The 26,525-nt window shown below is 46.1% G+C and overlaps 1 protein-coding gene across 2 annotated transcripts; it reads left to right on the top strand.

Moving 5' to 3' along the window:
* Positions 1-1,627: 1,627 nt before the first annotated feature.
* arid4a (AT-rich interactive domain 4A) lies at positions 1,628-26,408 on the top strand. 2 transcript variants are annotated; one of them, XM_030126750.1, is made up of 26 exons: positions 1,628-1,729; positions 3,071-3,122; positions 5,561-5,671; positions 6,196-6,261; positions 6,402-6,492; positions 6,831-6,910; positions 7,163-7,260; positions 11,664-11,799; positions 12,332-12,411; positions 12,489-12,565; positions 12,676-12,881; positions 13,204-13,276; positions 13,356-13,450; positions 13,551-13,648; positions 13,824-14,052; positions 14,360-14,577; positions 14,678-14,851; positions 14,931-15,006; positions 15,233-15,458; positions 17,074-17,136; positions 17,748-18,059; positions 18,130-19,116; positions 19,198-19,302; positions 19,697-19,846; positions 21,448-21,594; positions 25,590-26,408. In XM_030126750.1, the coding sequence occupies exons 2-26, from the start codon at positions 3,117-3,119 to the stop codon at positions 25,691-25,693; spliced, it is 4,008 nt and encodes a 1,335-aa protein (XP_029982610.1). In that variant the 5' UTR covers positions 1,628-1,729; positions 3,071-3,116; the 3' UTR covers positions 25,694-26,408. The 2 variants fall into 2 exon arrangements, with proteins under 2 accessions (XP_029982610.1, XP_029982608.1); XM_030126748.1 differs by having other exon boundaries at positions 1,629-1,729; positions 14,931-15,012.
* Positions 26,409-26,525: the final 117 nt, after the last annotated feature.

Below are 26,525 nucleotides of genomic sequence, written 5' to 3'. Positions count from 1 at the left end.
CAAGAAAATAAATTAATTGAATACACAAATAAACATAAAAATAGCAATATAAAAAAACAGGGTTTAAAATAAACTTTAAAATCACAATCCTGCAGATTTGACAGATGTTTAGATAAATTTATTTTTCTAACACATAGTAACATGTCTTTCAGAAAACATTAAAGGTAATTTCTTTAATGTTCTGAATATTGTTAATTTTTTTTTTTTTTTTTCAGTTTTATTTATTACATATTATTCTTATAGTTTCTGTTATAGTTGTCTGTGAACTGGTTTAATGCTGTGTTCCAGTCCACCTGTAACCGGTGTTTTTACAACCTTCTACTGTTGAAAATGCACTGGAATGTTCAGTTAAACTTCCACCCATGAACTCCTACTAGATCCATGTTCTTCCAGTTCCCAGTTCTGACGTCACGTAGCCCATCAAACAACAATGCCCCCCCCCCCAATGTGGTGTTTCTGCAGATTGTTTAAAAAAAACGAGGTATTGCTTTGACATTATTTATCTGCAAATATCCTGCACAATCAGCAGCTGCTCCAGTGTTAGGACCAGAATAAATTCAAACCTAGTACGTATCCAAATATACAAAGAACATCAAAGGTAGAACAGCTGCTCTGTTTTTCCTTCTGTTTCCTTCAAATAAGTAAAGAACAAACACCTGTGGGATAGAAATGACTGTAAATTAACAGGACGTATGCTCCACCATACTGCTGTGTTGACATCTAACTCCCATAATTCCTTGTGCTCAAACAGTTCGGTGTGACTTACCTGGAACGCTACAAAGTCGTGAGTCGTGGTTTGAAGTCATGACTTACGGGCTCAAAACCGTCCTTGAATGCAGCATTATTCAGGTTTAGAGCAGACTATAAATGTAAAGGCTCATCAGATAACTGCAGTAATGATGGAACACTATAGAAATACAACTGGACGGATTTTCTGAGATAGATAGATAGATAGATAGATAGATAGATAGATAGATAGATAGATAGATAGATAGATAGATAGATAGATAGATAGATAGATACTTTATTGATCCCGAGGGAAATTCCTGTATTCAGCAGCTTTCCACACAGTACAAGAACGCAAAAAAACAAACAGACCAGAACACAACAGTGGGTTAGTACCAGTTTGACATTAAGGTTAGTATATATACTGTAAAAGACACATTAAGGTTAGTATAGATACTGCAAAGACACCTGTTAAAGAACTACCTGTAAAAGAGCTTCCTGTACAGTACTGTAAATAAAGACGTCTGATTGTATTTGTATGTATGATGATGATCATATTAGTTTATTAATTTACTGACATGTAATTACATTGAAACTGTCTTTTAACTGTGTTTTTATTTTTACATGACTTTTGAAATTATTTTCATTGTTCGGTTTTATAAATATATTTGTGTCTTAATTTCTGATTTTGTTGGATTTTTATTATTTATTCTCATTTCCTGGTTTTATTTTTGATCTCGTCTATGATTGGACGAACGTGCATCAGATGGCGTCATTTCCCTCGTGGCGCCGCGTTCGCATCGACCAATCCCTGTGCTGACAGAGGTATGTCCTATTAAAATGTAGAAACGGCTCGACCAATGAGATTTCAGTCCTGCGCCCACCGCTGTCACCGCAGCCAATCAGGTGTCTGGAAACACAGCTCGAGCTCAACAGCTTGTTGTTCGTGAATCTGCGACCTGAGAGAAGAGGGAAGAAACAGCAGCGGCTTCAGTCGGAGAATGTGAGTAAAAACCCAACAAATCCGACCCAATCTGAGCTCCAGTCCCACCGGCACCGGGCTGAGCGGTACCGGGGACCCGTGAGGCGGGCCAGATGCGCGCGGGGTGGCGGGCCAGGCTCCGGTTCCGTGGGTTTGAATGGCAGCTGCTTGTTTTCAGCTCGGATGTGGAGCCGCTCCGGCCACACCAGCCTTTTGTGGCGCAAATTAAATAAATAAATTCGTTTGGCTCCGGTCCGTCCGTCTGTCGCCCGGTTCCGGGTCGGTACCGGGTCACAGGGGAGTCCAGTTGAGTCCGTAGGTGGAGGACGGTGGCTTTAAACGGGCTCCGTGCGGGGCTAGCTGACGGTAGTTAGCCACTTAGCTCCGTTTAGCTCGGACACACACACACACACACACACACACACACACACCGGAGGGAGAATCGTCCCGCTCCGGTCCGTCCCAGGCGGTAAACACACGCTCTTCCAGGGCCTTGTCGGTTCTGGCGGGTCTCTCCGGGGCTCCCGGACCCGGCACATGTCGGGTCTGGAGGTGGAGGTAAAGTTAGCCGACCGAACCGAGCTGACACGGCGAGCTGTGATGGCGACGGGACTCGGAGGAGCGCTCCGCCTCCCCGCTCCTCCGCCGCAGCAGCCCCGGTGGTACCGACGGACGGACCACGGCCTCGATTCCGTCAGCCCGCGGGTGACTGCTAACCCGAGCTGCGGGGCTTCTTTTCGCCTCATACGTGAGCTGGTCCGGGCTGGGGGGGGGGGGCACCGACAGAAGAATGCCTCCGCCAACACCGAGGCTAACGGGTTAGCTTAGCATTATTGGACCGGACAGTTTGACACCGTGTCCTCCGTTCAATCCACACACAACCCGGTCACAGCACACTGTGACTCTGACAACTAGACCCCCACATCCCCAACCCCCCCATCTGACCCGGATGTGTGTGGACTGGACACAGGCCGGGTCCAAACGGACAGAGTGTAGTTTGACCATTGGACACAGTCGTCTGCAACAACAACAGAAATGATCCACGAGGAAAGACAACAAACAGGCAAACAGACAAACAAACAACCAGACCAAACTGACATTAAAACCCACCAACATTATGTAGACGATAGGAAGACACAGAGCATCAGTGCAGGACAAAGCCAACGTCAAAGACAGAACAGGATGAAAAGGACGAGAAAGACAAAACAAACAGACTCCAGACAAAGAACCAAACAGAAAAAGGACACGAAAACATAAAAGAGAAAAACAGACTCAAAGATGCAACGAGACATAAATATCCTAAACCCCAGTGCCCACTGTGTCCACTGGTCAGTCTAACTTGTCTCCTCTGTCCTCTTACAGTGATCCACAATCTTTTCGCGCTGGACTCCCTCGAATAACCGCAGAGATGAAGGTGAGTGTCTGACCTGCAGTTCCCCTTCAGAACCCAGCAGAACCCCTTCAGAACCCAATTGAAGCCAGTAGAATCCCTTCAGAACCCAGCTGAAGCCAGTAGAATCCCTTCAGAGCCCAATTGAAGCCAGTAGAACCCCTTCAGAACCTAGCTGAAGCCAGTAGAACGCCTTCCAAACCCAGCTGAACCCATTCAGAACCCAGCTGGACCCAGTAGAACCCCTTCAGAACCTAGCTGGACCCAGTAGAACCCTGGTTTGTTGTGTGTGCTGTTCTTCGGTCCAGTTTAAGGCTGTAGAACCAGACCTGATTGTTTCCTGCAGTGAAAGTGTCACCGTCCCGGTTCTGGACGTTCCTCATCCAATGGATCTCCTGTCGGTACCACTGACGGTATGTTGAGGAACCTGGTGTTCTACAGACACCAGCCAACACCGGACCTCATGGCACTGCTAGTGTTTTTACAGACGACTCCCTTGAGTTGGATCTCGAACCACAGGGGTATGTTCTGGGTCTGAACTAAAAGTCAGAACCAGGCCATGTGAACCAGAACCAGCATCAGTACCAGGCCGTGTGAACCAGAACCAGCCTCAGAACCAGGCCACCTGAACCAGAACCAGCCTCAGAACCAGGCCACCTGAACCAGAACCAGCCTCAGAACCAGGCCACGTGAACCAGAACCAGCCTCAGAACCAGGCCACGAGAACCAGAACCAGCCTCAATACCAGTCTACATAAAAGAGAGCCGGAACCCGACCCAGACCCGGTTCCTCCCTCCTGACGCCTCTGAAATGTAGCGTCACATGGATTAGACAATGACTGAGCCGTGTCATGGTTCTGATCCAGTCTAACACTAGTTTTACTGTGGTGCTGGTTCTACAGTGACTGTTGAAATAATCTAGAACCCAAATAAGGAACCGGTACTGTCACACACAGTCGGGGGTTGATGTCATAATGGGCCAGGCTGTGATTGGCTGTTTGGGCCATTTACCCATAAGTCTGTGAGAAGATGAAGGGTTTGGATGGACATGGACGAAGGTGTAACTGGAGGACACAGGTTTTATTAGGATTTAAAGCAGCTGTTTGTGTGAACTCTGTTCCATTAACCCTGACTGTCTTAAATGTCCCTGAATGTCCCTGTCTGTCCCCCACATGTTTCCTGTCCTTCCTAACTCTGCTCTCACTCACAGTACTCGTCCTCTATATTCTCATTTCCAGTTCAGTGTCAGACCACACTAATGTTTGATGTCACTGTGTGTTTTGGTCTGATGCCCTGCCCATCACCTATCAGCCAATCACAGAGTCCTTAGTGTTTGTTCATCCAGGTGGGCAGTTCCACTAAGCTGCATCTGAACAATTCTGATCACAAATGTATGATCAGTGTGTTCCTGAAGCGAAAAGGACTAAACGGATTAGTTCAAATATGAGACAGAAATAGAACCTGGATCTGAAGGAGAAGGTTTAGAACCATGGAGACGGACCAAAGGACCAGAACCTGTAGAATCATGGAGACGGACCAAAGGACTAGAACCTGAGGAACCATGGAGACGGATCAAAGGACTAGAACCTGTAGAACCATGGAGATGGATTATAGGACTAGAACCTGTAGAATCATGGAGACGGACCAAAGGACTAGAACCTGAGGAACCATGGAGACGGACCAAAGGACTAGAACCTGTAGAACCATGGAGATGAATTATAGGACTAGAACCTGTAGAATCATGGAGACAGACCAAAGGACTAGAACCTGTAGAACCATGGAGACGGACCAAAGGACTAGAACCTATGGAACCATGAAGACGGACCAAAGGACTAGAACCTGTAGAACCATGGAGATGGACTAAAGGACTAGAGCCTGTAGAGCCATGGAGATGGACCAAAGGACTAGAACACGTTCTACAGTATTTGGATGGGGGTGCAGTACCAGGTTTGGCCACAATCCGACAGAAGAGACCTTAAAAGACGGAACCAGATCTATAGTCTAATCCAGAATAATACCAGCAGAACCTCGTTTGTCTCAGGTCCAGGTTGATGGGACTGTCCTAGGTCCATGTTCAGGTCCAGGTTGATGGGACTGTCCCAGGTCCATGTTCAGGTCCAGGTTGATGGGACTGTCCTAGGTCCAGGTCCAGGTTGATGTCCTCTACGCTGTCCGGTCAGACTAGCCTTTATACCCGGGTTAAATCCATCTGGACTGCAGACAGGACTGAGCACAGTCAGACCTGGTTCTGTCGGAGCGGACCGGGTCGGTCTGTCAGTTTCTGAACTGCTCATTCATAGAATGATCAGTTTGTGACCTTTGACCTGGTGTCCAGTAACAGCACGAATCAGGGTCCAGAGGTGGTTGTATGAGCGTCCTGCTGCAGTGCATGCTGGGACGCTGGGCTGTCCTTACCTTGTGTGTGTGTGTGTGTGTGTGTGCGCGCGCATGTGTGTTTTTCAGGCAGCTGATGAGCCTGCCTATCTGACGGTGGGGACGGACGTCAGCGCCAAATACAGAGGAGCCTTCTGCGAGGCCAAGATCAAGACGGTCAAACGCATGGTCAAGGTCAAGGTCAGGCTCCGCTGGATGTGACATGACCCCCCCACCCCACCCTCCACGGGGGTGTGACCATTACCTTTCTTTTTTTTTTTTTTTTTCCTTTTTTTTGACCATTACCTCTCTACTGATTAACTGCAATAAAACTGCAATGGTTGATCAGACTGTTCAGATTCTAATTATCGTTAACTCTGTTTAATTACCTCTCTTTGAAACCTGCTTATTTCACATGCACATGTGCACTTTGAATGTTTGGACTGTGAAAACATGGTGGACCCACATGCAGAGTCCTGCACGGGTCCACTTTTCCAAAACCACACCCACCTGTACCCGCCTACATTAGACCCCCAACCCCACCCACTACCCACACTGTAGTCCAATCCGCACCCCATAAAGGACGTAGACACATGTTGGTGACACTGGACATAGATCCACTGGTCAGTGTTGACATGTCTTTGTTCTGAATGACAGTGTGTGTGTGTGTGTCACTGTATGTGTGTGTGACAGTGTGTGTTTTCCTGTGTGTCCTGTTTCTCCAGGTGACTCTGAAAGGTGAGAGTACATCTCAGGTGGTTCAGGACGACCAGGTCAAAGGTCATCTGAGGGTAAGACAACATTTACAACAGCTGGTTTACTCTGTAGGTGTCTGTTTACCCATCTGTCTGTTTACCTGTCGGTCTGCCTGTCTGTTTACCTGTCTGTCTGTCTGTTTACCTGTCTGTCTGTTTACCTGTCTGTGGTCCAGGTGGGCTCCACAGTGGAGGTCCGTACAGGTGAAGGTGTGTCCAGTGAAGCAGTCATCAGTAAACTGACCGATGCCAGCCTCTACACCGTGGGTGAGTCTGATTTGTTCTCTCTGACCTCTGTGTGACAGGGTAGACTATTACATTATTCAGAACACAACACAACTGCCTCTAGAATTAATACAAGAAGAACAGAGAATTAAATGTAGAACAATTACTGGGAAACATGACCTTCAAACTCGGGTACCCATAAACATGACCTTCAGACACGGGTACCGGTAAACATGACCTTCAGACCCAGGTACAGAGTAAAGAAACCAAACTGTCGATGGAAATGGGTCAGTGTGTCCATGTCCAGGTAAAGGTGTGTGTGTGTGTGTGTCAGTCTGTCTGTCTGTCCAGGTAAAGGTATTTGTCTTGTTGTGTTTCAGTGTTCGATGATGGTGATGAGAAAACTCTGCGTCGAACGTCCCTGTGTCTGAAAGGAGAGAGACACTTTGCAGAGAGTGAGGTGAGTGGGCGTGGCCTTTGTCCTTTGGTGTTTGATTGATAGATGCCCTCACATTTGGACCAGACTCTAGTCCAGCAGAACACCCTGAACCAGTGCAATCCAGAGGTCCAAGATAAAAGATTACACCTGATTCAGGTTCTGGATCAGGTTTAGAGAAACCACGTTGACATCCTGGTCCAGTCCAGGCAGGTGTTCTGAGTGTTTCAGCCCGTTTCTGATCTGGTCTCCATGGTAACCGTGTCTCCATCCCAGACTCTGGACCAGCTGCCGCTCACAAACCCAGAACATTTTGGAACCCCGGTGATCGGAAAGAAGTCCAACCGAGGAGGACGGAGGTCATCTCAGGCCGTGTGAGTCCACCAGAACCTGAAACAGAAGAACACATAGAACCGACTGAAACAGAAGAACACATAGAACCGACTGAAACAGAACCGACTGAGACAGAAGAAGACATAAAACCGACTGAAACAGAAGAACACAGAACAGACTGAAATAGAAGAAGACATAAAACAGACTGAAACAGAAGACATAAAACCGACTGAAACAGAAGAACACATAGAACCGACTGAAACAGAAGAAAACAGACCAGACTGAAACAGAAGAACACATAGAACCGACTGAAACAGAAGAAAACAGACCAGACTGAAACAGAAGAACACATACAACCGACTGAAACGAAACCAACTGAAACAGAAGAAGACATAGAACTGACAAGAAACAAAAGAACATAGAACAGACTGAAACAGAAGAACACAGAACCGACTGAAACTGAACCGACTGAAACAGAAGAACACATAGAACAGACTGAAACAGAAGAACACACAGAACAGACTGAAACAGAAGAACACAGAGAACCGACTAGAACAGAAGAACACACAGAAAAGACTGAAACAGAAGAACACACAGAACCGACTGAAACAGAAGAACACACGGAACCGACTGAAACTGAAGAACACAGAAAGGACTGAAACAGAAGAACACATGGAACAGACTGAAACAGAAGAACACAGAGAACAGACTAGAACAGAAGAACACAGAACAGACTGAATCAGAAGAACACATAGAACAGACTGAAACAGAAGAACACACAGAACCGACTGACAAAGAAGAACACACTGAACAGACTGAAACAGAAGATCACACTGAACAGACTGAAACGGAAGAACACATAGAACCGACTGAAACAGAAGAAGACATAAAACCGACTGAAACAGAAGAACACAGAACAGACTGAAACAGAAGAACACACAGAACAGACTGAAACAGATGAACACATAGAACCGACTGAAACAGAAGAACTCAGACCAGACTGAAACAGAAGAACACATGGAACCGACTGAAAAAGAACCGACTGAAACAGAAGAAGACATACAACTGACAAGACACAAAACAACACAGAACAGACTGAAACAGAAGAACACATAGAACAGACTGAAACAGAAGAACACAGAACAGTCTGAAACAGAAGAACACATAGAACAGTCTGAAACAGAAGAACACAGAACAGACTGAAACAGAAGAACACACAGAACCGACTGAAACAGAAGAACACATAGAACCAACTGAAACAGAAGAACACATAGAACCGACTGAAACAGAAGAACACACAGAACGGACTACAACAGAAGAACACACAGAACAGACTGAAACAAAAGAACACATAGAACCGACTGAAACAGAAGAACACAGAACAGACTGAAACAGAAGAACACATAGAACTGACTGAACCAGAAGAACACACAGAACAGACTGAAACAGAAGAACACATAGAACCGACTGAAACAGAAGAAGACATAGAACTGACAAGAAACAGGAGAAAACAGAACAGACTGAAACAGAAGAACACATAGAACTGGCTAGAACAGAGGAACACACAGAACACACTGAAACAGAAGAACACACAGAACAGACTGAAGTAGAAGAACACACAGAACCGACTGAAACAGAAGAACACATAGAACAGACTAGAACAGAAGAACACAGAACAGACTGAATCAGAAGAACACATAGAACAGACTGAAACAGAAGAACACATAGAACAGACTGAAACAGAAGAACACATAGAACTGACTGAAACAGAAGAACACACAGAACAGACTACAACAGAAGAACACAGAACAGACTGAAACAGAAGAACACATAGAACTGACTGAAACAGAAGAACACAGAACAGACTGAATCAGAAGAACACATAGAACCTACTGAAACAGAAGAACACATAGAACTGACTGAACCAGAAGAACACACAGAACAGACTGAAACAGAAGAACACATAGAACTGACTGAAACAGAAGAAGACATAGAACTGACAAGAAACAGAAGAACACAGAACAGACTGAAACAGAAGAACACATAGAGCTGGCTAGAACAGAGGAACACACAGAACACACTGAAACAGAAGAACACACAGAACAGACTGAAGTAGAAGAACACATAGAACAGACTAGAACAGAAGAACACAGAACAGACTGAATCAGAAGAACACATAGAACAGACTGAAACAGAAGAACACAGAACAGACTGGAACAGAAGAACACAGAACAGACTGGAACAGAAGAACACATAGAACAGACAAACAGAAGAACACATAGAACCAACTGAAACAGAAGAACACACAGAACAGACTGAAACAGAAGATCACACAGAACAGACTAAAACAGAAGATCACACAGACCAGACTGAGACAGGAGAACACAGAATAGACTGAAACAGAAAAACACACAGAATAGACTGAAACAGAAGAACACACAGAACAGACTGAAACAGAAGAACACACAGAACAGACTGGAACAGAAGAACACATAGAACCGACTGAAACAGAAGAATACACAGAACAGACAAACAGAAGAACACAGAACAGACAAACCGAAGAACACAGAACAGACTGGAACAGAAGAACACATAGAACAGACTGAAACAGAAGAACACACAGAACCGACTGACAGAGAAGAACACACAGAACAGACTGAAGTAGAAGAACACACAGAACAGACTGAAGTAGAACACACAGAACCGACTGAAACAGAAGAACACATAGAACAGACTAGAACAGAAGAACACATAGAACAGACTGAAACAGAAGAACACAGAACAGACTGGAACAGAAGAACACATAGAACAGACAAACAGAAGAACACATAGAACCAACTGAAACAGAAGAACACACAGAACAGACTGAAACAGAAGATCACACAGAACAGACTAAAACAGAAGATCACACAGACCAGACTGAAACAGGAGAACACAGAATAGACTGAAACAGAAGAACACACAGAACAGACTGAAACAGAAGAACACACAGAACAGACTAGAACAGAAGAATACACAAAATAGACAAACAGAAGAATACACAGAACAGACAAACAGAAGAACACACAGAACAGACAAACAGAAGAATACACAGAACAGACAAACAGAAGAACACAGAACAGACTGGAACAGAAGAACACATAGAACAGACTGAAACAGAAGATCACACACAACAGACTGAAACAGAAGATCACACTGAACAGACTGAAACGGGAAGAACACATAGAACCGACTGAAACAGAAGAAGACATAAAACCGACTGAAACAGAAGAACACAGAACAGACTGAAACAGAAGAACACACAGAACAGACTGAAACAGATGAACACATAGAACCGACTGAAACAGAAGAACTCAGACCAGACTGAAACAGAAGAACACATAGAACCGACTGAAAAAGAACCGACTGAAACAGAAGAAGACATAGAACTGACAAGACACAAAACAACACAGAACAGACTGAAACAGAAGAACACATAGAACAGACTGAAACAGAAGAACACAGAAAAGACTGAAACAGAAGAACACATAGAACAGTCTGAAACAGAAGAACACAGAACAGACTGAAACAGAAGAACACACAGAACCGACTGAAACAGAAGAACACATAGAACCAACTGAAACAGAAGAACACATAGAACCGACTGAAACAGAAGAAGACATAGAACTGACAAGAAACAGAAGAACACATAGAATTGGCTAGAACAGAGGAACACACAGAACAGACTGAAACAGAAGAACACACAGAACAGACTGAAATAAAAGAACACACAGAACCGACTGAAACAGAAGAACACATAGAACCGACTGAACCAGAAGAACACACAGATCCAATTGAAACAGAAGAACACAGAACAGACTGAAACAGAAGAACACATAGAATCGACTGAAACAGAAGAACACAGACCAGACTGAAACAGAAGAATACATAGAACCGACTGAAACAGAAGAAGACATGGAAGCAACTGAAACAGAAGAACACAGAACAGACTGAAACAGAAGAACACATAGAACAGACTGAAACAGAAGAACACATAGAACAGACTAGAACAGAAGAACACACAGAACAGACTGAAACAGAAGAACACAGAAAAAACTGAAACAGAAGAACACATAGAACAGACTAGAACAGAAGAACACAGACTGAAACAGAAGAACACTGAACAGACTGAAACAGAAGAACACACAGAACAGACTGAAACAGGAGAACACAGAATAGACTGAAACAGAAGAACACAGACCAGACTGAAACAGAAGATCACACAGAACAGACTGAAAGAGAAGAACACATAGAACAGACTGGAACAAGAGAACACATATGGGTTCTAAGTCCATCTAACCCAACCCTGACCATCCAGGACAAACTCATCACACACCCACAGTTTGATCCCAGTTCAGGGTCAAAGGTCGTGTTCAAACTGTGAATTGGAGGTTCTGATTTTTAGGGCCGATGAAGAGAACGAGTCCTCATCCAGTGAGGATGAGGAGGAGGACAGACGACGGCTGAACGACGAGCTGCTGGGAAAAGTCTGCAGCATCGAGAACCAAGAGCAGTCCAGTAGCAGCAGCTACATGGCCCTGGTAAGAACCCAGCTGGACCCGCCCACTGACACGGACATATGAACACACACACCTGGACCCGCCCATTGACATGTACATATGAACACACATACCTGGACCCACCCACTGACACGAACATATGAACACACACGCCTGGACCCGCCCACTGACATGTACGTATGAACACACACACCTGGACCCGCCCACTGACATGTACATATGAATACACACCTGGACCCGCCCACTGACATGTATATATAAACACACACACATGTTTTGCTGGACCAGTTCCAGGTCGACTTGTGTTGTGGGTCTAATGTGGGTCCTGCTCAACTGGACCAATTCCAGGTCTACATGTGTTGTGGGTCTCATGGGTCCTGCTCAGCTGGACCAGTTCCAGGTCTACATGTGTTGTGGGTCTAATGGGTCCTGCTCAGCTGGACCCGTTCCAGGTCTACATGTGTGGTGGGTCTCATATGGGTCCTGCTCAGCTGGACCAGTTCCAGGTCTATATGTGTTGTGGTCTCATGTGGGTCCTCTATCGTCTGTCCAGGTGGTGTCTCCGAGCTGTAACGATGAGCTGGCCGTGAAGAAGGACCAGTGTCTGGTCCGGTCCTTTGGAGATGGAAAGTTGTGAGTGTGATCTCCTGTTGGTATTGATGATATTGATGTGTGATCAGAACCTGACCTGTATTTGTGCCCATCTGCAGTTACACTGTGGCCCGGAGACACGTCCATGCCGTCAACTATGTCAGCATCTCCAAGTCTGAGTTCTCCAACAGAAAAGGTGAGGCACCCTGTTTCCCATGATGCCCTGGCGCCCTGACCCCTGGGCCCCCTGTTTCCCATGATGCCCTGGGGCCCCACTCTGACTGTAGGTGCTGGTGTGTCCTTCAGGGTTTGAAGGAGCTCAGGTTTTCCTCCGGACCAGGGACGTTCCTGATCTGTGGAAGATGGACATGAGTCAGATCCTAGACTCGTCCTCCAGCGACGAGGAGGACGACGAAGATGACAAGGACAGTGAGGAGGAGGAGGATGAGGAAGAGGAGGAGGAGGAGGAGGAGGATGACACCAGGAAGAAGAAGAAACACATCAAGGAGGAGGTGGGTCAAAGGTCACATGACCCCTGGTTTGAAGTAGATCAGGTGTTCCTGATGTGAATGTCATCGTATATAAAGTGAGTGTGCTCAGGTTTATGATCTGAATGTAAGTCCACACCAGCTGGGACACTGACACTATAGACACCGCCCACTGTGACATCAGCTGGAGGTGGAGCCTTGGGTTACAGGTGGAGTGAGATCATAGGTCACCTGAAAAACATGTTGCACTAATGAGATGAGTCGATGTCTGTCTGTCCACTCACCTGTCTGTCTGTCCACCTGTCTCTGTCCACTCACGTGTCTGTCTGTCTGTCTCCTCGAGCAGCCGGAGGAGGAGTTGGATCCAGCGGAGCGGGACCTTTTCCTGCAGCAGCTCTATAAGTTCATGGAGGACAGAGGTGAGGATAGACACATCTACACCCACAGCTGTCTGTGATGAAGAGTATGGTTACCATGGTAACACTGTCTGTCCATCAGGGACCCCTATCAACAAACCTCCTGTCCTGGGTTACAAAGACCTGAACCTCTTCAAGCTCTTCAGGCTGGTTTATCACCAGGGAGGCTGCCACAAGGTGAACTGCCTGTCTGCCCATCAGTCCGTCTGTCTGGCCATCCATCTGAGGACTCATGTTTGTGGATGTGGTTCTGATCCGCTATGTGTCTGTTTGTCAGATTGAGTCTGGGACTGTGTGGAAGCAGATCTACATGGACCTGGGTATCCCCGTCCTGAACTCTGCTGCATCCTACAACGTCAAGACGGCCTACAGGAAGTAAGGACTGTCCCACCTGTATCACGCCTGTGTCACACCTGTATTATGCCTGTATTACGCCTGTATCACACCCGTAACACACCTGTAACACACCTTTATCACACCCGTACCACACCCGTATCACACCTGTAACAAGACACTGTGGAACATGCTAACTGAACCGTGTTGCGTTCAGGTACCTGTATGGCTTCGAGGAGTACTGCCGCTCTGCCTCCATCACCTTCAGAACCATTCATCACAACAATCCCCGGCCACCAGCCAATCATACGACACTGGGGATAGATGACAAGGAAGCGGCCACACCCATAGTGAAGGTGGAGCCTTCTGATGTCAAGAGGGAGGAGGCGGAGTCAGAGAGTGAGAGTGAGAAGGAGGAGGTGAAGGAACGGCAGTCGTCACCAAGAGTAAGAAACAAACACAAAATAGAAACCAATGACGACACAGAGTACGACAAACTGCACACAGAGTACGACAAACTGCACACAGAGTAAGACAAACTGCGCACAGAGTCCGACACACTGCGCAGAGTCTGACAAAGTGCACATAGAGTACAACAAACCGCACACAGAATACGATAAACTGCACAGGGGATGACAAACTGCACACAGAGTACGACAAACCTGACACCAGTGCCTGAAGCAGATGCTGCCGTTTGTGTGGAACGTGTCCTAGAACCCCAGTTGTGTTGATGGAACCTGTGTGTGTCTTCAGGGGAGGAGGAGGGGCGGAGTCGGTCCGCTGAAGATGGACAGAGAGTCTCTGTCCAGAGCAGACAAGAGAGGAGACAGGGGCGGAGACATCGAGGAGCCAAGGGACATCAGGAGACGCAGTAACCGGCGAATGGACGACTCCGAACGAGGGTCTGAGGAAGATGAGGATGACGATGAAGACGAGGAGGAGGACGAGGGCGACAGGAGGAGAGGGGACAGGTGAGACTGTGGACAGGTAGACCGTGGTCAGGTAGACTGTGGACAGGTAGACCTGTCCTTTGGTCTGGTGGTTTATGTGAGTTGTGGACATGGGTTTCAGGAGCGAGGAGGACGGGGAGGAGGAGGAGGACGGGGACTCGGTGACCGGGACAAAGGTCAGGGTCAAATATGGGCGAGGAAAGACTCAGAAGATCTATGAGGCCCACATCAAGAAGACTGACGTGGACAACGGAGAACAGTTCTACCTGGTGCACTACTACGGCTGGAATGTCAGGTACCTCAGTCAGCTGACCGCCGCAGCCAATCACAACACTGTGGGGGTGGAGTCTGAACACTCGGGCGTGTCTCCGCAGGTATGACGAGTGGGTGAAGGCCGACCGGATCATCTGGCCTGTGGACAAAGGGTCCAAGAAGAGGACCAGGAAGAAGGCGAAGGTGAGACCTGGACCAGGACCTGGACCTGGTCTCAGATTTAGGATCTAATGCACGGCGCCTCACATGAACTGGAATAATTTGATGATGTCATAGCTGAATTCCAGTCCAAATGTCATTTAAATGAGCGGTTCTCTGTACATCCATGTTTGCGGTCACATGGTACAGGTTGAGTTGACAGCAGCTGCTGATTGGTCCGGTCTAAAACATGTGTCCTCCACAGTTGAGCAAAGACAAAGATGATCTGGAAAAGGACGAGGACAAGGCGGGTCTGGGTTCAGCCTTGGCACCACTCAAGCCTCCAGGAGCCAGGAGGGGACGTCCTCAGATTAGGACCCCGCCCACCGGCTCCAACGCACGCAATGTCTCCAAGACGCCCAGCACCGAGGGGCGGAGCAACGGGAAGATGGGCCGGTCTGAGATGATGTCCAACATGGCCAACGGAGACAGTAAGACACACTGAGCATGCTCAGAAACCTGCACAGCTCTTTGACCTGATACTAACGTAATCATATTAGATGTCAGACCAGGTGTAACTGAAGCAGACCAGGCTGTACTTTGGTCTGTGGTTCTACACTATGAACTCCACATTCTTCTAATCAGTGTCCAATCCACAGTTTAGTTTCAGCCTGCCCCGCCTCCATCAGCCCGCCCCAAAGCAGCAGTGGGTTGAGGTTTTGCACATACATCACATGATCATGTGGTTTTCTGTTTTACGACACCATATTGGTAGGCAAGCTTTCCTTGGATCGTACAATTGACCATTGTTTATGATATTTATCTTTCTCCTGTGTAGATCTACAATAAGCTTTAAGCAGTGTGATCATGGTAACCACATGTATTGTGATTGGTTGCAATAGATGAGTTTCATGTGATGTATGGATACATTAAGTCTTGGAGGAGGAAGTCACGCCGAGTTCGTAGCGTGTCAAAGGGTGGACCTGCTAAACTCCTGTGTGCTGTTTATTACTTAGCTTTCACCAATTATAAGTTAGGCATAATGACTGCTCTGTTCCATTGGTGGCAGCGGTGGTTCTGTTCTGCCGACCGCTGTTTATAGTTATTACCGCGGTTAGCGTAGCTTCTCAGTATAGTTAGCCTGCGTGTCTGTTGCGCTTAGTGGCGTGGAAAAAACAGAATTGTCATCATGTGGTACGGTGATGAAGACCCCTTTAAACCTACCAGGAAGGCTCCCCCGGACTATCACCCTATAGAGAGAGAGTGATTGTGGATCTACCTGCTCCCTTTGCCGGCGATGGCAACCAGCGTTTCCTCAGCTGGAAGTGGCAGTCGGCGCTATGGTGGGTGACACCGGTGAGTTCAACGGGGAGCTGGTGAGAATACTCTCCACCCATCTGTGCAAGTCTGCTTTTCTACTATGGGACAGCCATCCCCATGCGGTCAAGTCAAATTATACGGCCGTGAAAGAGAAGACGGGATCGGCTTTTGGACAGAGACAGTTATTGGACCGTTTTAGAGCTAACATATTGGCTCGTTCATGAGTTCCGGGGGAGAGCCTGGAGGTGTACGGCTGATGTGAGCTGGCTGGAGCTGGTACTCGTGCTTTTACCTCTGAGTTGTGCGTGCATCACTGTTGTTAGTAAACATTGAAACTCATCTATGGTGCCTTTATCACAAGCAGACATACTCGCAAATAACAAAACACGCAAACACGAGTCCAAAGAAAAACACGATACAAGGCAACAGTTCTGACTTTCTGGATCCAGATAGCGTGCCTACCAATATGGCGGTGTAAACAACAATCACATGACCAGTGACATCAGCTGCAAGTCCTCAGTACAGATGTAGTTTAAAACCAGAGAGAATGAGGCACTGGAGGAATAATGGATAAATAATGTAAAGCCCTTTAAGTGCATTGAAAGGCACTACACAAATCTAATACATTATTATTATTATTATTATTATTATTATTATTATTATTATTATTATTATTGAACATGTGTCCTCACTGTGACCTGGGGTCAAAGGTCACGTGTCGTCACTCTGACCTGGGGTCAAAGGTCATGTGTTTGAGGTGGTTCTAATCTGTGTTTGTCTCCTTAGACACTCCTCGTAGGAGAACCAGGAGAACGTCTGGGATGTATGACTCGGACAGAGCCTCTAATGGTGAGAACCAAAGGACACTGGAGTTTACCAGGTTCCCTGAACACACCACTGTTGTGTCTGCATCATCAAACATGAGCATGAACTCAAACAGTTTGTATAAAAATAAAGCAGGTGTTTGGATCAAGAACTGATGAAACATGTGATCAACTCTGGTTCAGTGGACCAGAACAATCTGAACACCCCCCCCCCCCCCCCCCCCCACACACACACACACACACACACACACACACAGACACTTAGACACAGACACACACACATACATACACATCGACACACACCTACACACACACAAACATACACATAGATACACACAGACACACACACATAGACACACACATACACACACACAGACACACATGCTCAGGTAACACTACATTAGACAGATCTATAATACTACTATGAATCTATAGTCATAAATAATCCATGTGTTCAGTGTCTGATCAATAATCTGACCGTCAGAGGAACAGACATGAACAGTAATTGATGATTGATTCTGATCAGTCGAATCATATTGAACATGTTTTCAACCCTTATTTTACTGATGTTAAATGAACCCGTTTTTAAATGGTCACTCATTGGACATCATGTGATCTGTCTGCTCTGTCCTGCAGAGGACTCTGGGAACTCATCAGAGGACAGCGAGTCTGAAGACCCACCTGACAGGAAGCAGGCCCCCTGGAGAGGGAGGGCAGAGGCCCCGCCCCCTGAGGAAAAGGAAGGGGAGGAGGAACAGGAGGAGGAGCTGAAGGAGGAGGAGAAACCCAAAGACACGCCTCCACCTGTCAACGCCATCTCCATGGTAACAACAGGACAACCTCCTGCTGCCACTGCACCGTCGTGTCCCAGCATGCCTCAGGAGAAAGCTGACCGAGTTCTGAGCCAATCAGAAAATACGGAGGCAGAGCAGGGGGAGGAGCCTGCAGGTAGGTGTGGCCTCAGGACATGGGTGGTGTTTGCGATGTTCAGACGTTAAATGTTCTGTTTCTCCTTCAGGGGAGGCGGTGGTTCCTGTTCAGGAGGTCAACCAGACTCCGCCTCCAGCTCCACCCCCACCATCATCCCCTCCTCCTTCCACTGTATCTGAGGACTCTGCCCCCTCCACCCCCCTGTCTTCCTCCAGAATTAAAGGTCGGCGGTCCAACTTGAGGGAGGCAGGCTCAGAGACTCCTCCCAGAATGCCATCCTCCCTGTGCTCCGCCTCCAGCCCGGCGAACACCCCGCCCCGTGGCGTCTTGAAGCGCCAAGATGAGCCCATGGTGGTACTGCACTGCCTGCCCACACCCCGCCTCCTCCCACCGACCCCTAATCCTGCCTCTGACACTGACTCTGCCTCTGAAGATGAGGAAGGGGCTGAGTCAGATGGCAGCATGCCGCTTAAACGGAAGGCGACAGAGGTGGAGTTACGAGATGAGAAGAAGCTGCGCCCTGATGATCCTCAGTCCCCCAAGGCCACGCCCACTCCATCCCCCAAAACCACTCCGACTCTGTCCCCTAAAGCCATACCTACACAGCCCAGGAGGGAGGAGTCAGAGAGGAGTGACATTGCAGTGAAGATGGAGGAGGAGCATTTGGTAAGTTCAGAGGCTCCTCCCCCTGCTCCTCATGGTCCTGCCCCCTCAGACGATCTAGTCCCGCCCATTGGGCCCGAGGCGCTGGTCTGCCACGAGGTCGATCTGGACGACCTTGATGACCGCGAAAAGCCTGCCCCTGTTCCCGCCCCCTCACAGTCTGAGGCCCTTCTCCTGATGATGCGGGAGCAGCAGCAGGCTCCGCCCCCTCCACCCCACATGCTACTCCCCCCTCAGCCTCCAGTGAGGCCATTCCTCCAAAATTCCGCCCCCACCTGTCCTGAGGAGCTCCACCCCCCCAGAGGCTCCACCCAGGAGGAGGAGCAAAGAGGAGCAACAGGAGGTGAGCAGGAAGGAGACTCTAGCCCCGCCTCCTCCTCCACCTCCGCCTCTCACCTGAGTCATGACAGAGGTAGGTGTTTTAGATTGACAGGTCACCAGGGTCTGTTCTTCCAAACATGGATGACCTTTGACCTTTGACCTCTGACCTCAGGTCAGAAGCGGCTGATGGAGTGCAACCAGAGTCCGTCTGCCAAGAAACCAAAACGCAGCCAGAAGAGGCCCAGCACGCCGGCTAAGGCGGAGAAGAACGGAGGGGGTGGGCGTCATGGCAACACAACAATAACACAACAATAACAAATAACACTACAGTAATCACACACACAACAATAACACATAACTATAACAACACACACACACAACAATAACACACCACAATAACAACAACAACACACAACAATAACAACACACAACAACAATAACACACAACAAGAACAACAATATCAGTAACACACAACAATAACAACAAACAACAATAACACAACAATGCATAACAATAACACACAATAACTACAAACAACAATAACTATAACACAACAACACACAACAATAACAATAACACACATTAACTATAACACAACAATAACAACACACAACAATAACATATTTCAGTTTTCATCTGTTTTTCTGATGTTATTTGTTTGTTGTCTCAGGTCACAGTAGTGATAGTGAGGATCAGTCCCGGCTTACATCTTTGAAGTCCCAGAAGTCTCGGTGTTCAGGTCTGACATCTCCGCCCACAAACAAGGATAAACAAAGCTGCCCCTCCCCCCAGAGGACATACAAGTGGACCTTCCAGCTAGGTAAACAAAAAAATCCCTCGTTTACCAACAAAGGCCTCGTTTTCTAACAAAGGCCTCGTTTACTAACAAAGGCCCCATTTACCAACAGACACCTCATTTACTAACAAAGGCCTCGTTTACCAACAGAGGCCTCGTTTACCAACAGAGGCCTCGTTTACCAACAGAGGCCTCGTTTACCAACAAAGACCTCGTTTACGAGCAAAGGCCTCGTTTACCAACAAAGACCTTGTTTACCAACAAAGGCCTCATTTACTAACAAAGGCCCCGTTTACCAACAGACACCTCATTTACTAACAAAGGCCCCGTTTACCAACAGACACCTCATTTACTAACAAAGACCTCGTTTACCAACAAAGGCCTCGTTTACCAACAAAGGCCTCGTTTACCAACAAAGGCCTTGTTAACCAACAGACACCTCGTTTACCAACAAAGGCCTCGTTTACCAACAAAGGCCTCGTTTACCAACAAAGGCCCCGTTTACCAACAGACACCTCATTTACTAACAAAGACCTCGTTTTCTAACAAAGACCTCGTTTTCTAACAAAGGCCTCGTTTTCTAACAAAGGCCTCGTTTTCTAACAAAGGCCTCGTTTACCAACAAAGGCCTCGTTTACCAACAAAGGCCTCGTTTACCAACAAAGGCCTCGTTTACCAACAAAGGCCTCGTTTACTAACAAAGGCCCCGTTTACCAACAGACACCTCATTTACTAACAAAGACCTTGTTTTCTAACAAAGGCCTCGTTTACCAACAAAGACCTTGTTTACCAACAAAGGCCTAGTTTACTAACAAAGGCCCTGTTTACCAACAAAGGCCTCGTTTACTAACAAAGGCCCCGTTTACCAACAAAGGCCTCGTTGACTAACAAAGGCCCTGTTTACCAACAAAGGTCCTGTTTACCAACAAAGGCCTCGTTTACTAACAAAGGCCTCGTTTACCAACAAAGGCCTCGTTGACTAACAAAGGCCCCGTTTACCAACAGACACCTCATTTACTAACAAAGACCTCGTTTTCTAACAAAGGCCTTGTTTACCAACAAAGGCCTCGTTTACCAACAAAGGCCTCGTTTACCAACAAAAGCCTCGTTTACCAACAAAGGCCCCGTTTACCAACAGACACCTCATTTACTAACAAAGACCTCGTTTTCTAACAAAGGCCTCGTTTACCAACAAAGACCTCGTTTACCAACAAAGGCCTAGTTTACTAACAAAGGCCCTGTTTACCAACAGACACCTCATTTACTAACAAAGACCTTGTTTTCTAACAAAGGCCTCGTTTACCAACAAAGGCCTCGTTTACTAACAAAGGCCCCGTTTACCAACAGACACCTCATTTACTAACAAAGACCTTGTTTTCTAACAAAGGCCTCGTTTACCAACACAGGCCTCATTTACCAACAAAGACCTCATTTACCAACAAAGGCCTCGTTTACTAACAAAGGCCCCGTTTACCAACAGACACCTCATTTACTAACAAAGGCCTCGTTTACTAACAAAAGCCTTGTTTACCAACATTTACTGTAATCTTGAGCCCTGTCAACTCTTTGTTTACTGTTGATGAGTTTGTTGACTGTTGATTGTTTGTTTGTTGTTTGTTTGTCAGATGAGTTGGACAATATGTCGAGTGCTGAGCGGATCTCGTTCCTTCAGGATAAACTTCAGCAGATCAGGAAATATTACTTGAGTCTGAAGTCTGAGGTGGCGTCCATCGACCGACGGCGCAAGAGACTAAAGAAGAAGGAGAGAGAAGGTACAAGGGCAGGGTCTGAACCAGTTCAATGTTTACAGTTGAATCTGAAATGTTCAGTGTTTATATGGAGAGAAATTTGTTTCTTTATTCATCAATCAAAAAGAATGGATTTGCAATTAAAAAGAATAGATTTGCAACCAAAAAAGAGATTTGAGAGCAAAAGACAGAACGTGGCAATCAAAAAAAAAAGATCATTTTGTTTGTAAATCAGTCCTCTTTGCTTGTGAGTTAAGAACTTTTGCTTAAGACTTCAAAAGTTTTGCTTGGAAATCACTTTTCTTTGTTTGCAGCTTCAAAAGTTTTGCTTGCGAATTTAACTGCACTTAATGGGCATGGCCTATGCCGATGGATGAGAGAAGAGTTTTTATTGGTGGGTTTGTCCTGGCTCCAGCGCCGGCTACAGCTTCCGCCTTAAACCCACTTCTCTGTTGTGTTATGTTGCTGGGAGGTCAGCTGATAGTCTGCTGCTCTTTAAAATGGAAATGTGTCCCATAAGTAATGAATTACACTAAATATCATCGGTTACAGCCTGTACATTCACAGCCTGAGCAGAGTATGGAATGAGTGAGTTACAGGGAGGAGTTGAGAGACAGCGGGTGTAGGGTGGCTCAACAGGACACCTGTACCACAGCTCAGTACCACAGCTTGGTGCCAGGTGCCATGGTGCAGAAAGAAAAATAATGACAGTGACATAGGAGCCCAGGGTTCTCAATAGCGTCATTGAACACTGGGGCCCCCGACGCTGTCCCTGGGGGGCCCTGACGCTGAGATTTGACCCGTGACGCTGTCTTTCAACCCTTGTAGCGATGTTTTTTTTGTGTGTGTGTGTGATCGTCCAGCGTAATGATAACGAGATTTGAATTTGAAAAAATATATTCCTTTGTCTTGGTGCAACGCGCTGCAGACAGGAAATGAGAACAATAACAAAGACAAAAACTTGGCTTCATTCCTCAAAATTTGCCCCTCAAAATGCAGGAAATAGTGTTTCAGAGAGTTATAAATTTCAAAATTTTCTGGGGGAGGATGCCCCCGGACCCCCCTACAAAACTTGCACCATGGTGCCCCTATGCTGTGAAAAAATCCTAGTGAGAACCCTGGGAGCCCATAGGATACACACAAACACAACTGAGAGAAGCGATCAGGTTAGCAGTTCTTCTTAACGATTATCATTTTCCAACATGACGTTTTCTGGTTTTCCCTATGTCGCGTCCCGACCATATCTGAGCTCACCATGGATCGGGTCCAAGCGAGCACACCTCGGACCTGGTCCAAGTGCTGATTTTAAAAAGTGTATATGGCCTGTCCTGTGCTTGCGCTAGGAAAATGAAAGATACAGCCACTGTGGCTACATTAGTAGAAATGAGTGTAGCCACAAAAAGCCACAGCCAGTCTTGGGTCCCTGCAGCAGGGTGCGTAGCGGACCGCGGTGACGAGCATAGCTCCCTGGGAAATTTTGGAAAAAAATTAAGTCTTTTTCCTGCATTCTGGTGCATTTTGAGCTTAAAAATATGTTCAATCTGGCTTCAGTTTCATACAAAAAAAAAAAAAAATCATAAAAATTAACTTAAGTCAACATTTTCATCTAAACTGTTTTTATTTCTGATCTAATGTATAACAATAAATGATAGACTTATAAATACAATTATTCTGACCACTGACGTTCATGAGATTCAATATGAGATCCAATATAAAATAAATTTACCAGTGAGACATGATTTATCATAAAGTTTTTTGGTAATTAAATATGGACAGATATGGACTCTTGAAATTATTTTATTTAGATCAGAAAGTACTCCTGCCATTAGTCTGACTGGAACAAAGTGCTGCTACTGACATTTAATGTGTTGGAATGAGTGTTTCTCAATTAATCCACCAGGGGGCGCCGCTTTTAATTAACCATACTGGACAAATACCATGAAGAAGAGTAAAGTTTTTTTGAGAAGAAGAAAGTCAGTAACAACAAACATGAAGACGACAGAGGTAACACTAATGTGATACTAATATTGCAGCGTTTTTGCTGGTAAGGTTTGAAAGCGAAGCTTCAGCAGGCAGAGAAAAGAGAAATGAGCCAGAAGTTTGGTTTTCACTTCCGCAGGTGGCAGTCCGCACCGCTCCGTACCCCTCTCTGCTTCACCAGCTCCTTTGCTTTCAATAGATGTTGTACATGATGAAATGAACGAGCGGTAACTTCCCACAAGTGACGTGTGCCGTGTGAATTCGTAAAAAATCGGAAACGTTGAGTGAGTTCCATCGCTCACAGCAGCGCTCTTCAGTAGTGGAGACTGCATTTGTTATTTTCCTTGGTTATTGCTCGGACATTTTCGATCAGAGATGTAAGTTGGTTGATTTTGCTAAAAAATACCTTCACCATTGTGGCTACACGGGTTGAAAACAACTTCGCCAACCAGGAAAATGCATCGCCAATGGCGATGTGACGATAAGCTAGCACAAGCCTACCTGTGATCTAAATGTAATACATGATTACTGTTAAATAGACTCAAATGACTGGAAATTCAAGGTTTAGGACTTGGGACTTGACACGCAGGTCCATGCCTTGGCACTGTGCTGTGGCACCTGGCACCCTTTGCATGAAGCCACAGCACTGTACGCTGTCTCCGAGCCCAGAGGTGAGCTGGGACCCGGTCCGAGTTGAGCTGGGACCCGGTCCATGGTGAGCTTGGAGCCGGTCGGGACGCGACATAGGGAAAACCAGAAAACGTCGTGCTGGAAAATGATAGTTGTTAAGAAGAATTGATAACCTGATTGCCTCTCAGTTGTGTTTGTGTGTATCCTATGGGCTCCTATGTCACTGTCTTTATTTCTCTTTCTGTGCCATGGCACTGAGCTGTGGTACAGGTGTCCTGTCGAGCCACCCTACACCCGCTGTCTCTCAATTCCTCCCTGTAACTCACTCATTCCATACTCTGCTCAGGCTGTGAATGTACAGGCTGTAACTGACGATATGTAGCGTAATTCATTACTTACGGGACACATTTCAATTTCAAAGAGCAGCAGACTATCAACTGACCTCCCAGCAACATAACACAACAGAGAAGTGGGTTTAAGGCGGAAGCTGTAGCTGGCACTGGAGCCAGGACAAACCCACCAATAAAAACTCTTCTCTCATCTATCGGCATAGGCCATGCCCATTAAGTGCAGTTAAATTCGCAAGCAAAACTTTTGAAGTCTCAAGCAAAAGTTTTTAACTCACAAGCTATGAGGACTGATTTACAAACAAAATGATCTTTTTTTTGGATTGCTACTTTCTGTCTTTTGCTCTCAAATCTCTTTTTTGGTTGCAAGTCTATTCTTTTTAATTGATGAATAAAGAAACAAATTTCTCTCCATAGTTTACAGTTGAATCTGAACAGTTCAATGTTAAGTTGAATTTGAACAACACTGGAATGTTTACAGTTGAATCTAAAGAACAGTTCAATGTTTACAGTTGAATCTAAAGAACAGATCCATGTTTACAGTTAAATCTAAAGAACACTTCAATGTTTACAGTTGAATCTAAAGAACACTTCAATGTTTCCAGTTGATTCTAAAGAACAGTTCATTGTTAACAGCTGAATCTAAAGAACAGTACAATGTTTACAGTTGAACTAAAGAACACTTCAGTGTTTACAGTTGAACTTAAAGAACACTTCAATATTTACACTTGAATGTAAAGAACACTTCAGTGTTGAAAGTTGAATCTAAAGAACTGTACAATGTTTACAGTTAAATCTAAAGGACCCGTCAATGTTTACAGTTGAATCTAAAGAACAGTTCAGTGTTTACAGTTGAATATGAAGAACAGATTGTTTACAGTTGAAGGATCGTGTGCATTGAATAAACTGACAAATACTGTCACATCCAACGGTCCTTAAATGCGTCACATATCCAACGGTCAAACCAGGAAATGAAATGAGCCTGGGCTCCACCTTCTCCACCTGTGTTTGTATGTTTCTGCTGTTTGATTGGTCGGTTGGTGTTGTTGTCTCCGCCCATAGTGTCCCACGCGGCATCCACGTCGTCCTCCGGCTCGTCTGACACCGGCATGAGCCCATCTTCAGCCTCGCCCACTCAGAACACCGTGGCCGTGGAGTGCAGGTGATGACACGCCTACCAGGCCCCGCCCACCCCACACCTGGTCATTTCAAGCTCCGCCCACTCACCTGGGAACACTGTCACTCCTCAGATGTATAGACTGACTTCCTGTTGGGCGCTGTGTGTTCGCCGCCATGGAAACCACCTCCAGGGGTCAGAGGTCACCGCAAAGGTCAAACGCTCCTTATGCAACAATTCTTGGTATTTTTTTTTTTTAATGTATAAATTTAAAACTAAACATGGAATTAATAAGAGGCGGAGACTTCCTGCTGTGACTGTTTTTGGTCTTTTTTTTATAGAAATCAGTTTTTATTTTATTACAAACTAATAAAATCCTAAAAGTGTTTTAGAACGTCGCAGCAGGACGACAGCGCTTTAGTTGAAAGGATCCAGATCAGCTGACTGTAGTGGTGACCTTTGACCCCTCCTCCCATGTTTCTGTTGTTTTTCTGCTCGTTTCTTCTTCATTGGTGGTTTCCGTGGCGACGGTGTCTGTGTTTGTACATAAACTGAATAAAAGAATCCACCACCATGTATTTGACCTTTTACACACTGTAAAGAATGATTTAAAGTATTTTTGAAAGCAGACTGTTTGTACTGTTTATCCACGGGTTCTGCTTCTTTTCTATGTCTGTAAATATGACGGAACCGGGCCACAACTGAACCGGGCTGCGCTGACACCGTGTCAAACAGAGCTGTTTCTAATAAAGGTTTTAAATACACGCATTAAGCCTGACCTGTTTATTAACACACACACGACCCAGAACCAGGGGACCACAGCCAGTGGACCAGAAGACCTGAAGTTTGGTTCTGTTCAATTTGGTTCTGGAGGTTCAACT

The sequence above is a fragment of the Sphaeramia orbicularis genome, chromosome 22, assembly GCF_902148855.1.
Source record: "Sphaeramia orbicularis chromosome 22, fSphaOr1.1, whole genome shotgun sequence".
NCBI classification, from domain to species: Eukaryota; Metazoa; Chordata; class Actinopteri; order Kurtiformes; family Apogonidae; genus Sphaeramia; species Sphaeramia orbicularis.
Note: the sequence above shows the minus strand (reverse complement) of the source record. Positions and strands in the feature narration are given on the sequence as shown.